Raw genomic sequence first — 17571 nt, forward strand, 5'->3', positions numbered from 1 at the left:
CTCTGATCTCAGCTCTGAAGGGTACCTAAGTCATGTAAAGTTGGATGGACATAGTGCTGACCACGCTATTCCTTCTTATGCCGAGGTCACAGAAAAGGGTGAACTTTACTTCATATAGGCCTATAACTCGAGTGTTTTAATTAGTCGAAATCTCTTCTTAGACCGCTGCGACATTCGTCTGGTGAGCTAGTTTGACAACCATCAAAATAAGTCATGAAATAAGATGAAACGTTCAAGAGAAGAGACGATGCTAGTTGCTATCTTTATAAGGTGAACCATCAGGTCCAAGCGACTGAAGATTACGGGAGTGTCTTAAACACAAAGGATCAACCCCTGAATATTGCGAAATGTGGTCACTACTGTCTTTTATAGCCCCTTCTATATCAACGAGGTGAGACAACCATCAAAAGCCGTCGCTCTTCGCCCACATGCATTAAGACAATACTAGTTGCTATCCTTATAAGGTGAACAATGGGGCACATGCGACTGGAGATGACGGGAGTGTACAAAGGATAAACAGATAGGTGGTGTTACCACCATATTTCGCAAAGAAACCGAATGAAGTAGAACGATCACGTGATTTGACTGTATTTTTTTGTTTTTTGTTAAAAAGAAACACTAAATTTGATATTAATAAACAAAATACAAGTATGCCTACATGTTGCATAATATACCTTTATCACTATGTAAATGGTTTTCAATAAAATTAAACATGTCTATATTTGTAGGTTGTTGTTTTATTAAACTTGTCGGTCTTTTGTCTTGTCGGCCTTATAGCAGTCGGCCTTTTGTCTTGTCGGCCTTTTAGCTGTCGGCTTTTTGTCTTGTCGGCCTTTTGTCCATGTCGGCCTTTTGTCCGGATCCCGTTTTAATGTTACATATAATTTTCTGACAGTTTGTAATGGCTGTTCATCGTTTGGTCACATTTCATCGATTTGATCTGGCAATACCTTAACACAAACCTAGTAATTCTGAATCTACTTTTTAGCGCAATTTCAAAAAAAGAAAAATTGCGTTTAATAATGTGTCATTTCTGGATGGATGGATGGATGGATGAATGTGTGTCCGCAGCTTTAAGTGGTATCTCCTCCTCAACGAAGCAATATCGAGGACTAGTTCCAAAGCAAACATGTTAAGCAAGTTCCGAGGATGATTGTGGGCCAAACAAATTCCCGGAATTCTTTCCTGGATTTCCCGGAAAAGCCAAAAAAACTCGAACAAATGCAGTTTTTTTATCCATATCTCGGCAACCAGACCACTTAGCGACTTGAAACATTTACCAATCGATTCCTGCCATAATTTAAACCAATATTGCCGAAGAAAGTTTTCAAAAATATCCTTTCGTTCGGTCACAAAAAGTTTTTTAACCCTTTGAGCCCTGGCCTCCCTGACCTAATTTCTCCTATTTCCTGAGCTCCCAGGCCCAAACCGATTTTCACTTATCTGCTTCTAACTTTGTGTATAACTTTTCAACCGTTTGAGACAATCAAGTCAAATTTGGTATCCAGACTCAGGATCAAACAACAATGCAGCAAGATTCTGAAATTCTTTATTTTTTTTTACATTGTATGAACAGAACAATGTATATAAAACGAACACATAATTATTGTTTTGATAGGAGATAGAAGAAACCAATTTACATTTAGTAATTGTTTTGTTATTATTGATACCTGGCCATACTAGTTCAACGCCAGAGGTCCACTTTTGTGTGATAACTTTCAAAACAGTTATCACTGCCGGACCCGATGCAAAGAAAAAAATTGCATGTTTTGCACCAGTAAACATTTTTTTTTCGTTTCGGCAAGTCTTTGTCCTTGACACCACGTGCATCAGAACGTACTTGAACAGTTTCATTGTCACTGTCAATTTCAATGTCACTGTGTTCAGTATCAAATTCAAAGTCACTATCATCACAATATAGACCAGGAATATTATCTTCTCCATCAGAATCAATAAGTAGTTGTATTGCCTGAGATGCAGTCATTCTACTTCTTTTGCTGATATTTCGGTCTTTATATATATATATATATGTATATATATATATATATATATATATATATATATATATATATATATATATATATATATATGTATATATTTATATATATGTATTTTTATATATATATATATATATATATATATATATATATATATATATATATATATATATATGTATATATATATATGGTAATCTATCGTTTTGGGTACGTAAAATCGCCCGCGGCTATTTATGTACGAAAACGTTACCTCATTGTCAAGGCTTTAATAGAAGTATATTGTCATACTTTTGTGTCAAATATTATAGATAAATGAATAATAAACCTAAATCAATGGCTAAATATATCGATATAGGCCAGAAATTAACTTTAAACAGCAGTGTCTGAGAGCAAGATTTGCTCTATAAACAGCAGCCATTTGTAAAATAGAGTGGCTTCCCCCTGAATCTGGCGCTAAAAGCTTATAAAAATAAAACTTAGACAAGATGGCTGCTATAGTAAATGAGCATGGTTGCATCTGTTGGAAACATCGCTAGTCTTCATTTATTACGGAAAAGTTTTAATTCAATTGTTTAAAAACAGGTACTTAAATGAATCAAGGAAACATTTTTGAATTTTTTAAAACATAAATCCTCCTCAAAATGTGAAATAATTATTAAAATTTAAGGAGTCACCTGTTTTTCACATTACAAATCGCGGGCGATTTTACGTACCCAAAACGATAGATTACCATATATATATATATATATATATATATATATATATATATATATATATATATATATATATATATATATATATATATATATCCGTAGAGGTTTTCTAAACATTGCAATGCATCGTAATGGTTATTTTTAGAATGGCAAACTGATGAAGCTGTTAATACGTGTTGTAAACGTAGACACTACTAGACTAGTACAATAATGCTTAATTGCTGCATGAAAAGAAATCTTGTGATTTACATAGATGTGTCGACCAAAACTATTTTTTTAACAAATATCATTGTTTAATACTTTGAGTTTAAGAAGTTTCCAAAAAGGCGCCACTTTGCTGAAAATGGCCAGAGGGGGAGCGGCTGCTCCCCCCTCCCCCCCCCCCCCCCCCCTGCGTACGCTACTGTGTATCACGCACCTGTTTTAGTTTATTCGACTCGAAACGCAAGCTAAGTAAGCGTGACTTTCTCTCGATGGCCTCGTTAAAGACAAATAAAAAGTTAGGTCAAGCTGCATTATTAAAATGTTAATTATTCGCCCCGTAAATACATGGGCAGTTTCGAGTAAAAATCTATCCGATTACGATACAATCCTTATTTTTAACTATCATGCCCTTCATGAGAAAGAAATGATTCGATATTTTATATATTTGCCCAAAACACGGGTGCTTCAAAACCGCGAGAACGAGACTTCACGAATCGAAAAGCCTAATGGTGTTAAACGTAAGTTCATTTAAGGACATTTTTTTGAATTGCCCCTGATGGTTATTTATTTATTATTCAATTAGCCTAATTGAATTAGGCCTATCGGAATCTTGATGATATTTCTAGTGTCATGAGTGTCCGACAATAGATTTAGGAAGGGGCTATTGGGACCCGGGTCCTAATAGCCTCGGCCGCTATAGGGACCCGGCATTAAGTTCATTAGTTAAGCACTTGTACAACCTGTATTAAAATTATACCTTTTATGTTTATTTTATTTTTCTTGTGGATTTGCTCGTATTTTGTTGTCCTTTATTGTAATTAGTTATGCGGATTATCTAGCGTTAGTTCTTGTGTTGTTATTTCTAAATACCCTATATTTAGCTGTGTATACAAAATTATTAAATACTGAGTAATTGGACCTGTACACGATTTTGCTTCCGCGTCACGTGATCCGGAGAGTCATTTTGTAAACACGGCCTATGCCCGCTATATTTCTATTGTCAAATCGACGGTGTTTTAAAACTGTTTCTCAATATTTATTTCTATTACTCTAAGTTATTTTAAACACTGCACATAAATGAGTAAACAGATCTGCACACAAGTCATGATAAAACAAGTTATCAAAGTAGATTTAATTAATAAAATTTAAATCGCCGGCTCTGCTCGACCGAGGACGACACAGACAAGGTTTCAAGTAGAATCTCGATCTATCACTCTAGAATGCCTACACATCTAACATGAAAGCAATCCCAAAAGCTGAGATGAAGCACATGTTATTCTGTGGCAACACATTTTTTTACTTGTAACTTCTATGCCTGGAAGAAATAACTGAGTTTTAAATTGGGGAATAATAAATCAATACGGAGTCGTTTGTGTACCCACAAAAGCAGCATAGAACTGATTCATTCACTGTTAAGTCTTAATCGGTAGTGCGGGGAAGCTGATAGTAACTAACCTGCTCACGTGACCGGCAGCCACTCAAATAAAGGTCTAATGGGGTGTTGGGAGATTGCGAGACGCGAAAAGCGAAATGGCGAGGCGGGAAAATGCGAGAAGATAATGCGAGACATACCTGCGGAATGGGTAAATAGCGAGACACTTTTGCGAAAAAAAAGTTTTTTTCATGCTTTTTTCATCTTTATTTATTTAAATTATTTTTGTTTGTTTGTTTTAAAATAAACAAGCATTTAGCCATACCCTTTAACACGAGTGTTGTATGTTGTTATTTTTTTATCTAGATTTTATTATATAGATAGATACTAAGAAGATAGATCTATATCTAGAGCTATCTATTTAAAAATCCTAACATCGTTACTGTGCTACTGTCATCGCCCGCTCTCGTTAGCGAGAGGAAAATCCCGTCTCAGTCGGCATTATTTTAAAAAATCTAGCCCGCTCCCCCTCATCACACATCGTCATAAAATTACAGACCCCCTCCCCCCCCTACGATTGTGACGTCATTTATGGAACCATTTATGGAAGACCCCAAATAACACCACCACCAAAACCAAAAAATTCAGATAAGTTCAAATTGGTTTTAAAAATATTGGAAGTAGGCCCATAGCTTACGACATAGCACGAGCAACTGATAATATCGGTGACGTCACTTTTATTTTTTCCCCAAACAGCAAGTAACTTTCAAGTAAGATTAAAAAAAACTGGGGGCATTCAGAGTTCATAAAAGCTTAGGAATAAGCAACACATAAGGGAGGGTTAATCTAGTCCCCAGCTTCACATAGGGCAGTAATCGCATACTTAATTTGAGGTTATTTTTTCTGACTTATTTATGGAAATAATAAATAATACATTTTTATATATATTTACAATTAATTAATAAATAATAATATAACATTTATGGGAAAATTCGGAAAAGTCACAACCGTGATATAAAAATCTAATTATAATACAACATTTCTATGCAACAATAGAAAATATGTTTGCGGCGGCAGCGCATTCGGGCACGGTGATCTTCAAAGGCGGTAAATCAGGCGGCCTCGGCGTTCCACACAAAAGACAGAAGTTGATCTATCGTCGGCGGTTTTTCGGGCGGTTTCGAACAAGGTGGTATTTTAAGTCGACACAAAAGATGGGGGGGGGGGGGGGAGGGGGGGGGGTGACAAATCATCAGTATGTCTAGCGACGGAAAAATTGGAAGTTTTAACAATGTAAACGAAACGTCTTTGAAGTCTGGACCAAATACCACTGAAAATAGGGTGCGGTAAATTTTTCGCAGAAATCTTCGCATTTCAACACCACCCAGCGTAAGTATCGGGTTGTGGTAAAATGCGAGACAAAAAGTCATGTGACCGACCGTTTTCGCGCCCTTCTCGCAATTTCCCGCCTCGCCATTTCGCTTTTCGCGTCTCGCAATTTCCCCACACCCGGTCTAATGGCGTAAGACGTCGTGGTCGAGTGGAGAACGCAGTACCTCGATCAGTTACGGGATCGGAACCTATCAAAGATTTCGTTTTTGCGTGAAGTAAAGTATCTAAGTCTAACATTCCATTGAGTTGTTTTCATACGTGTCTTTTTTAAAAATAGATTTTTTTTTCTAGATTTAGGTTTTTAAACACGCCAATTAGGCCCTATAAAAACATCGTTGCTCCAATAGATCGCCCGCTCGCGTTTTCTGGTCAGCGCAAGAAAAATACCAACACGGTGTAGCCAGGGTCACAGTGAGTTCACTTTGCTTTGGATTAGATGTGAACAGTGTTAGCGTATAGCATACGTCATAGCAAGACCATTGCTATGAGCTTGTCCAGATTTGTCGTCGCCGTAGTCCCTCCCCTCCCAAACCCAACAAGAGGGAAAAACGGTTTTGGGGTCATTGTGAGTTCAAATGTTACATACTGCTTGTTACAACGCATGTTACAACGCATGCGAGATGTTCGTGTTCAAGAAAACGGGCCCGGAAGATGTAGTCTGCAGCCTATATGAGCTATCTTATACAATTATTTATATATATATATATATATATATATATATATATATATATATATATATATATATATATATATATATATATATATATATATATATATATATATATATATATATATATATATATATATATATATATATATATATATATATATATATATATATATATATATATATATATATATATATATATATATATATATATATATATATATATATATATATATATATATATATATATATATATATATACAGTGGCGCAGCGAGGTCGGGTGTCACCCGGTGCTGCACTTGATGGTGTCACCCCCCCCCCCCCCCCCCCAGAGGCATGGTGACCCTTCCCGGGGACAAACTTTCAAATTTTCGATTTACACCCCCCCTCCCCCCTCAAACTATCGATTTGCACCCCCCTCAAGTTTTCGACTTGCCCCCCCCCCCCCTCAAACTTTCGATTTGCATCCCCCCCTCAAGTTTTTCTCTATATATTTTGCTATTTTTGCCTGTGTGTCACCCCCCTAAATGGTGTCACTCGGTGCGGTCCGCACCCCCCGCTCCACATCGCTACGCCCCTGTATATATATATATATATATATATATATATATATATATATATATATATATATATATATATGGCCGGATAGACCTATGAATTCAAATTACGTTTAACCCTTTCCCCGGCGACTGGGTGTAATCGACCCGAAGTCGCTATATTTTTGCTCATATCTCGAGTCTCGTTTTATAAATTTTTCTGGGCCTCATTCCCATCTATAAGGTGGTTGGGATGAACACATTGGAGGTTGTAAATTTTAAAAATATGCGTAAAAAAATTTTTTATGAGGGTTTGAAATTTTTTTATACGGTCCCTGGCAACTGGGTGCTACACACCCGTACACAATTTTGAATGGAAAAAATATTTATAACTTATAAACTGGCTTCTAACAATTTGTTTTTACTCATTGTGGGTTAAGTCATTGTGTTACGTTTTCAAAGTTTAACTATAAATTAACAATCTGAAGGTATTTGAGTAACAAAAATATCAAACTGGATTGAAGTAATCAGCTTTAGTATCAAAATAATAGAACATTAACACGTTTTAATAATTTGGACCTCAGAGAGCACAGTTGTTAGATAAAATTAAAATAACTGGACATTTCCTTTTGCTGGCAGGGAACTTTAGTTATTTTTATAAAATACGGGCACCCTTTTAGTGGTGTTACATGAGTCACAGGTCCAAAATATTTTAATTCCATACTTATCGGAATTGCTTGGTATGTATTGGATAAATCTACTCCCACCTCTAAAGTCAACCACTTGCTAATTAGTAATGATCTCTCCAGAAACATAACACCTTTCTAAATTTGAATGTAATATCTACCATAATGGAAGCAAATATACCATGAGCCTGATGGACTGTTAGTGTTATTGTTGTGAAATTCAATATGACCCAGAAGGTTGCTGAATTTCTTTATAGAAAATTCTGCCTTCAAAAACTTCCATAAGCAGAACTGAATTGACATACAACTAAATTGTTATTCTGCAGAGTGCCAGTGTCTCCTCTTGCTTTCTCTCCATCCCTGCTAATGCAGTCAAATATTGGTTGTATTATTTTTTGTATTCATGCACAGAAGAAATATTTAGGGTCAGGCTGTTTATAAATTTCCTGGGATTAGCACTTCAGGCAGTGGTCTAGTGTACTGTTACTTTGTCTTTCCTGAAAATATTTCTTTTTCTTCACTTTGCAAAAGCCGTTTCATTTCATTATGAGTGCCAACTGTTGACACATTATTGATAGTTGAAATGCAGTATATTCGGTAGACCTTGTCATCAGAGTTACTTGATACTGATGGCTGCCATTCTTCATCTTCTACCTCTGATACAAATAGTTCAGACTCAAAACTTGTTGGTCATTTTCACCTGCTATACTAAAACTGGCAAATATATTCCTTTATCATTAGCACTTGAGTTTAGACAAAAGCGTTCAAAACTTGTTTCTGTTGTGTTCTCAATAACGTTTGTGACTATTTATAAACCTTACTCTCAGGGTCACAACCTGTAGAACACCCACCCCACTCCCAGTTTGATCAATTAATTGCCCAGTATTAACTTTCAAGCAGCATTACAAAGTTGTTTTGCCTTTTTGTCCTCATTTGTACTCCTAATGAGTTTAATGTCAAGTTACTCTAAAAGGCTCGAATGTCTCTATCTACATTCCAGAGCTCCCTAAAAGAGTACAAATCACTATATATGTCCTCCCACAGGCAATCTTACCCCTGCATTTCATTAACCTATTGTAACTCTAAACTACAGTTTTGTCTGTAACTGCAAGTCAGAGCTCCACCAAAGAGTATAAATCACTACATGTGTCCACCCACAGGTTAACTCTTGCTTGAGAATCCCATCAACCACTAGTATCATATTACAGCTTTCCCATTGACAACAACATGTCTTGTGTTCCCCATGGCCACAATGCCCTGAATACCTAACTGTGTCAGTATTGTTACCCACCCCACAATGAACAAAGAAAAGAAATTACTATAAGAAAGTCTTTGGGTGTGATCCACCCAGTTGCCGGGGACAGGGTACCAAATATGTTGCCGGGGAAAGGGTTAACAAGAAAAAAATAAATAAAACACATTTTTACATGCACATTTTTACATTCGCTCGGCCATAGAAGTTCATACCATAGGCCAAAATTATTTTATATACCTAACGACACCCGCTCATCATAACATTTGTCCGTAATGCTATCGGGTATTTAAAGCAATATCTTAATATATCATTTAGAATTACAAGGAAAAAAATCACAACAGAAAAGATGTATTCTTCTGCATCTTAAAAGAATTTTTGTATAACTAGATCTAAATCTTAACAATTCTACTGGCTGGTCCCAATAGCGGCCGAGGCTATTGTGACCTGGGTCCGAATAGATGCATCCCTAGATTTATGAACATTAATCATTAGGCCTTTTATTATGATAAAATATAGATCTATAGATGTAGGCCTATTTACATATATTTCTATTGTGAATACTAGTGAATTAGTGATAGATCTAGTACAGGGGTCTCCAAACTATGGCCCGCGGGCCGGATGCGGCCCGCGAGGTCCTCTCATCCGGCCCGCGGAGATATTTTTGTCCAAGGAAAAATAGTTTGTTGGTGATGGCCGAGGAACTTTGCTCAGAAAAATCAAAGACATGTCTGGAACTAACTGGCCCCTGAACTGAAATTTGATAGTTAATGTGGCCCTCGGACTGAAAAGTTTGGATACCCCTGATCTAGTACATGGACAGTGTACTATGGAAGTATGGTAGGACATGAACAGTCAACCGTGTAGTACATGAACAGCCTATGGTAGGACATGGACAATCAAACAACATCATTTTTACTTAGATTTTTGCTTTACCTCAAAGCTTTTTCCATTCCTAACTAATAACACCTGTTTAACATAGACATTAAAAAAAATTCATTGAATACTTACTACACTTAGAACTTTATCCCTGTTAAAATAAGAATAAGCTGAAACTGAAATCAAGTTCAGTTTATTTTAAATAATAGAGCGAATAGTACTGATGACTTGTATCTATATACTAATGCGTAGAACATGTCTCTGTTCAAATAATAAACCCTACTCTTCAGACAAGCCAAACAGCAGACCACATTTAAGATGTATGGTTGTGTCATTCGCATCTAAATCTAAAATCCACTCCTTCACACGCGTTTACAGACATTACCATACATACTTTAAAAATGAGTAAAATTCGTTTAAAGAAGTAAGCCACATAAGTAGTGGCATTTTAGTTATATGTAGTTCCATCTCTTTGGAATGCAAATTATATCTATACATATTGCTATTTTTATCAATTTCCATCTTCATCTCGTAAACTTATACGAGGGCAATGTCCCACTGGGCAGGACAGAAGAGGGAATCGCTCCAGGGGGCAATAGCGCTGGATGTCCGGGGGTTAATTGACGGGGGATAATGTTGTAGACCCATAGCCCTTACCCTAATTTCTAACCATTAAACTAAACTTGAGATTTTACAACCTAACACCTATTTTTGGAATAGTTTATTGTCAGAAATCAGTAACCTAAAATAGAATTCTTCCAGATAAGAATTTTATATAGATCTATGTACTTTATTTATCTTTACCCTTATATTTGTATTAATTTTATATTCATATGGTTAATAATTTATAATATAGTTAGTAGATATATAGACTATTAGATTTAGAAATATTGCTTAGGCTATTAATAATTCAATAGTATGTGGATATGGCTGATCAGTAAGTAACCTAGGCTATAGAAAATTGAAGAATTTTTATTATTTCATTTTGTAAGCTCATATATACATATATATATATATATATATATATATATATATATATATATATATATATATATATATATATATATATATATATATATATATATATATATAAAACCAAACAAAAACTAACAAGAAACTCAGTTGGTGTCTAGAAAATAGATATCCATTGTCATAAATTCAATACCAATAAAACTTTGGTTAGCAGTAAAAACTAGGAAGTATTTAAAAATAACAATATAGAAAAATCTAGTTCCCCCCCCCCTGCTAAAGTGTATTGTTAATTTTGAAAGGGGGGAGGGAGTAGTAAGTGTAACTCTGAAAATCCGAAGTTTTTATTTGCTCCACTTGTAAACTATAAATATAATGCTGCTAATGAACAATCTTAACACCTTCACATTAATTAGCTATGTAAAACCTTCTAATGACCCATTTGGCATTTATAATAGACCAATGATGGTGGGGTACTTTTTAATACAACCATGAAATGATGGTATAGAATATATAATGAACTTGTCTAAAAGATTATAAGTAAAGGAGGTAAAAAAAGTGGTAGTTGTTAGCTGTATACTATTTACCAAATTCATAATATTCAACCCTAACCCCATCCCTAATCCAAGGAAATCTACAACAACTTTTAAATAATTTAAAAATAAGTAAAAATAAGCTTGTGATGTCATGAAATATGCCTAAATCTAAACTTCTACATCTTGGTAGAGTAACATGACAATTTGAGATTTTTATTTAGAATTAGGGGTCGGCATGATTGAGTCGGTAAAGCTCATGGTTGCTAAACCGAGAAATCTCGAGTTCGAACCCTCGGGCAGATGAGGCTCGTTAGCTGGGGACAGCCACTCTTCTAGGAGAGACAACTCCAAAATAAAATACTTAAAAAAAACTTTTAAAAAAAACACGTTTTTCTTGTGGACTAAAAAGTAGAAAATAATTTTTTCTTCCGACCCTAGGGGATCTACCAATGACTGCTCGTAGATTTTGTGCTTCATCGAACTGTGCAGGTTCTTGATTTGACGACAAAAAACGTGGGTACGTTCACCATCAAATTTCCTGACCCATCTGGGTTAGCAGTCCAACTCTCTACCGCTAGACCACTCCGCCACTGATAAAACCTCTTAATTTTGTTTTGATAAATCTGGATTGATAATTTATTTTTGCTTTAGAAACCATGTCCTCAATTTTATGGTCCTTGGGGCGTAATTTAATTAAGCTAATTTAGGTCTCTAATTGCTAGTTTTTATGATTGCATCTGAAATTGTTAGGCGAAAATAGCCTGCATGCCGAATTTCAGATGTCTAGAGCAATCAGAAGTGGGCTAATTTTCGTTGTCAATTTTAACAACAAACCCACAAACAAACGCGACGCCGAGTTAAGAAAAACGTGTTAATTAAACAACTGCTGCCTTGTAGTTTGTTCTTGGTTGGACAAAGGCTATGGAAGCAAATCCAAAAAGAAAAGCAGGCTGAAATCGGACTCAATGGCCTCAATGGCGCATAACCAGTTGACACGTAACGCTTAATTGTGTTGGAGGCGTGGTTGAGTTGGCAAAAAGCTCATGGTTGATAAATTCGAACAAAGTCTCGAGTTCAAACGCACTGGCAGATAAATCTCGATCCCCTTCAACACTAATAATTAAGAACGAAGAAGAAGAGAAGAAAGATCTAGAATTACCAGACAAGTAGCTTCTTATGTTATACAAATATATTGAACAAAATTCTTCTAACTTTCTTCTTTAACAGTAATCCACTTTTTAAATAGGAAAACTGTTTTTATTGCATAAGAGAAACTTAAAACATGAATGACTCAAATGATTAAAAAATATATATAGAGTTACATTTTGTGAAGATATTGATTGTGTTTGTTTCAGAAAATGGAAGTTTTGTTGTTTTTCTTGCTCATGTACAAGATAGGAATTACAGTATCTCTTGATCAGCTGAAATGTACTACACATTGTGAAGAAGGAGAATACTGTAATGGTGCCACTTGTCTGCCTTGTAACTATGGGTAATGAGATTAAACCAGTAATCAATTGTCATGCTTTAAAAATATTTAGATTAAAGAAATATTTGGATACAAGATTAAATAAAGTTATAGCATCTTAGTCTTAAATCATTCATGTATTTTGTGAAATATGTTATTAGTAACATGCATTTTCTGTAAATCTGTCAGTTGACAAATGTGCATAACATACATGACACAAATATGTAAAGTTAACTCAAGTTTCTGAAATAATTTTATGTTCACCTTGTTTAATTCAGATAATAAAAAAATAATCTATTAATTACATGTGGTCAAACTTTAATGATATCCAAATAATCCTCCCCGCCCACATATGCCATGATTATTGGTGTATTCGTTTCTTGTTTTGTCAACATCTTTATTTGACCATGTCACCACCTTTGCTTATTCCTATGTGTCCACCTGCATTGGGGTGAACTTTTTGTTTAATCTTTCAATGATACCATTCAAATTCAATGTAGATGTTCTAAATTTAATTTCTTTCTTTTTTGTAGCTTTTTCAGAGAGGAAAAATTACATCGTTATCTTTCATGTAAACCTTGGACACAGAAATCTACGTCAGATCACTGGGAATTAATTTCAAATGGGACAGCAACAAAAGACCATGTGTGGCAATGTGAAGCAGGATATGAACATCCGTACCCTGGTGGTGAAAAGGACTGTTGGCCAGCTCATCCCACAGTTCAAACTACAACAGAAAAAACAACAACCACATCAGCTGCTAGCAGCTCAACAACCGCTAGAATAGACCATAGTAAAAACAATAGCAGTGATATATTAGGACATGAAATAGCTATAATAGTTTTATGTTTAATAGCGATTTTTTTAAACGGATCCATCTTATTTATTATTTTCAGACGTAAAATATTTAAATGCCGGTCAACTTTTTTAAACACAGAACCTGTCAATAATAATAACACAGCAGAAACAGTTGGCCTTACTGAGATTCCAGTGGATCCACCTACACTTCACTATAGAGATGTTTTCAAATATTTCAATAGAATGGGTATTTGTGAAGGTCAAATATTTCTCCGCATATTACCTGACCCCAGTGGTAGTTTTATTGCTCCCAATGAATATTCTTTTAAGATAAACGACACCCTTGGAGACGCAATAAATGCTTTAATTTCAACCTGCCAAAAATGGGCATTAAAAAATCCTGGGCTTGATTACCAAAGTATTTTTAAAAAAACATTGAAGTACATGAAGCGGAATGATCTTTTGGAAAATGAAACAGACACTCTACTGGAACATGATCTTCTGCAAGAGAAGAGCTCTCCCAGACAGATCTTTAACATACTTTCCTATTTCCTCACAAATAATCTCACACGCCAGGATTTTGACTTACTGTTTTTACGGTTATCCCCAACAAATAACTTGTGGTTACAGTTTAAGAGACAAAATTTTGTGTCAAATTGCAAAGACATTTCACTGAGTGACATAGACACATTAGTGGAGTGGTGGAATTTGGAAGGTACCCAAGATACTGAAAAATTTATTGAAACTTTCACTGACCTATTAGGTGAATTAGAAAGAAACGATATAATTGAAAATCCACATTTTCAAAGCATAATTGACGTATACAGGGAGACTACTAATGTCAACGCAGGAACCACCCAAGCCAATGGTGCTAGCTGTGCTACCCCTGTCTAGAACCTACCCTGACATAGTAAAGGGGCCTACTGGCAGATGGGTCAGGTTTGCGGCCTACATGCATGTTTGTAAGGTTTCAACCCCACTGCCATCTAATGCTAGAACCTTGTCGTGGCTTGGCAGCTTGTGTACCCTGACGACCCCCAGAGTTATACCAGCGGGAGTTTAAACTCCTGGCAGGTTCAACCAAGCTGGGGAGATCTGCATGGGTCTGACAAAAGCTAGCACCCTGGTCCTCCATTTGGGGGTTGAATATAATGCAAGCACTACATTCTGTTACTGTTCTCACAAAATACTTCGATCACTGGTAATCTGTGATCTTAAGTTGCCAGGATTTCTTTTCTATGAGCAAGTTAGCAGGTTAAGCGTATACATGTGTTGTCTCTAGACTAAGTGTATGGTTGACTAATGATTGATTGTGGTTGAAATCACTCAAAAGACAATTTTATTGTTCAGATATGCTATTATTAGCAAATGTGTCTACAAGCAAGGGTGATGTTTCAGATAGTTTTTGTAATCCAGACTTTTTTTTTCTGGGATTAGAAAAGAAACTAAATTCTTCATTGTCTTTTTTACTTAATCTAATATTTTTTCATCTGTCATCTTGTGCCTTAGTTTTTACCAAACTCTTATACTGAAGATAGCCACTAAAAATGATTTAAATTCTTGTTTGTCTATATTTTCTTGTTCCTTGTGTGGAGTTAGTAGTGTAGTGTCTCCCATCCAGAGCCTCTCAAGATGGCAGATAAGAAAACGCCATAAACGAATTGTCTATAGTTCTACCCTTCCAAATTAAAAATTTAAATGATGTAATTTTTCAGTTAGTGTTAAGGGATGGTGTGGTCATTTGGTGGTGTTTTGGTTGTAGGCTGAAGTCTGTAGGACATCAGTGAGTCCACCTCGCTCTGGTGGGCACCTGACACACATTAGGGAAAGTAAAAGCAGCTAGGGATAGTGCTGACCACACAATCCCTTCCAATGCTTAAGACACAAACATGTGAGTTCTTCTACATTAGCCGAAAGACCACCAGATTCAGCAGTGTCATTTTACTTCAAATCTAAATACGTTTTATTTGAATAAATATTCGACTAACAGAAATATACATAAATTATTGATGTTTTTAAGTAAAAGTTATACCTATTAATAGTGTTATCAGATAGTGGTGTAAATTAAATATGTTTGCAGTAGACAAAAATGTGATTTATCTTTGTGCAATGATTGTATTGGCTGATTATGTTTTACACTACAAAATTAATGTCCTTTATTACATTTTTTTAGCAATATATTGTGAACATATACATATTTAGCAATTATAAAATAATAATTTACTGGTAATTTCATAATCTTGTTTATTTACACATAAACATACACATAGGTATAAATGAATAAATACATAATATATAAATAGAAAAATATTTAGATAGTTGGGTAGTGTTATGAATGTTATCTTAGGTATTGCAAAGGTATGAGAGTATGTATGTTGGGGGAATGATTTAGATTAATAAAATGTTGTGACAGTGCGACAAAGGATGTGATGTTTGAGTGAGAGTATGATCTTAGTGCTAGGGGAAATAGATGAGATAATCTTCGTCATGTCGTGCCAGGTTGTAGAAATATTTGTCCGTCGTCATGCATGTAGGTTTTGTAAAGTTGTTAAAGTGGCCTTCCATATCTATTATGTATTTAGCCAGTGCAATAAACGATTGAGTGAATTAATGCAGTCCTGTTCAGTGATTTATATTGAATATTGGATTGTCATTGTTTGTCTCATCCCAAACTCGCATCATGATAGATAGATAGATAGATGGATAGATAGATAGATAGATAGATAGATAGATAGATAGATAGATAGATAGATAGATAGATAGATAGATAGATAGATAGATAGATAGATAGATAGATAGATAGATAGATAGATAGATAGATAGATAGATAGATAGATAGATAGATAGATAGATAGATAGATAGATAGATAGATAGATAGATAGATAGATAGATAGATAGATAGATAGATAGATAGATAGATAGATAGATAGATAGATAGATAGATAGATAGATAGATAGATAGATAGATAGATAGATAGATAGATAGATAGATAGATAGATAGATAGATAGATAGATAGATAGATAGATAGATAGATAGATAGATAGATAGATAGATAGATAGATAGATAGATAGATAGATAGATAGATAGATAGATAGATAGATAGATAGATAGATAGATAGATAGATAGATAGATAGATAGATAGATAGATAGATAGATAGATAGATAGATAGATAGATAGATAGATAGATAGATAGATAGATAGATAGATAGATAGATAGATAGATAGATAGATAGATAGATAGATAGATAGATAGATAGATAGATAGATAGATAGATAGATAGATAGATAGATAGATAGATAGATAGATAGATAGATAGATAGATAGATAGATAGATAGATAGATAGATAGATAGATAGATAGATAGATAGATTAGATAGATAGATTAGATAGATAGATTAGATAGATAGATTAGATAGATAGATAGATTAGATTAGATAGATAGATTAGATAGATAGATTAGATAGATAGATTAGATTAGATAGATTAGATTAGATTAGATATATATTTCCATAGATTAGATATATATATATGTATATATATATATATATATATATATATATATATATATATATATATATATATATATATATATATATATATGATGTTCCTGAGGTTCTTATTGCCTAAGGAGCTCATTTCCAGTTTGATTTTGGAGTTTTCTCTCCTAGCTATTGAGTGTCATCTGGTTATGCACTTTTCTGGTTGACATATCTACCATTTATATACATACACACAAATATATATATATTTATATATATGTAGAAAACTGGGATGGCGTGGCCTAGACCTGAAAGTCTGGAGAATCCTCTTTCAAATCAGTACAACGTTCATGAGTCCATTCTCTGATCTCAGCTCTGAAGGGTACTTAAGTCATGTAAAGTTGGATGGGCATAGTGCTGACCACACTATTCCTTCTTATGCCGAGGTCACAGAAAAGGGTGAACTTTACTTCATATAGGCCTATAACTCGAGTTTTAATGAGTCGAAATCTCTTCTTAGACCGCTGCGACATTCGACGGGTGAGCTAGTTTGACAACCATCAAAATAAGGTGAAACGTTCAAGAGAAGATATGATGCTAGTTGCTATCATTATA

At 34.7% G+C, this 17571-nt stretch overlaps 1 protein-coding gene across 1 annotated transcript; it reads left to right on the top strand.

The window, feature by feature from the left end:
• Positions 1 to 11706: 11706 nt before the first annotated feature.
• On the top strand, positions 11707 to 16070 carry LOC131948321 (uncharacterized). The gene is made up of 3 exons (XM_059309898.1): positions 11707 to 11721; positions 12560 to 12696; positions 13206 to 16070. Exons 2-3 carry the CDS (start codon positions 12563 to 12565, stop codon positions 14362 to 14364), a joined length of 1293 nt encoding a protein of 430 aa, XP_059165881.1. The 5' UTR covers positions 11707 to 11721; positions 12560 to 12562; the 3' UTR covers positions 14365 to 16070.
• The last annotated feature ends 1501 nt before the right edge of the window (positions 16071 to 17571 follow it).

The sequence above is a fragment of the Physella acuta genome, unplaced genomic scaffold (genome assembly GCF_028476545.2).
Source record: "Physella acuta isolate Inbredline_101_S28 unplaced genomic scaffold, ASM2847654v3 ptg000638l, whole genome shotgun sequence".
Lineage (NCBI taxonomy): Eukaryota > Metazoa > Mollusca > Gastropoda > Physidae > Physella > Physella acuta.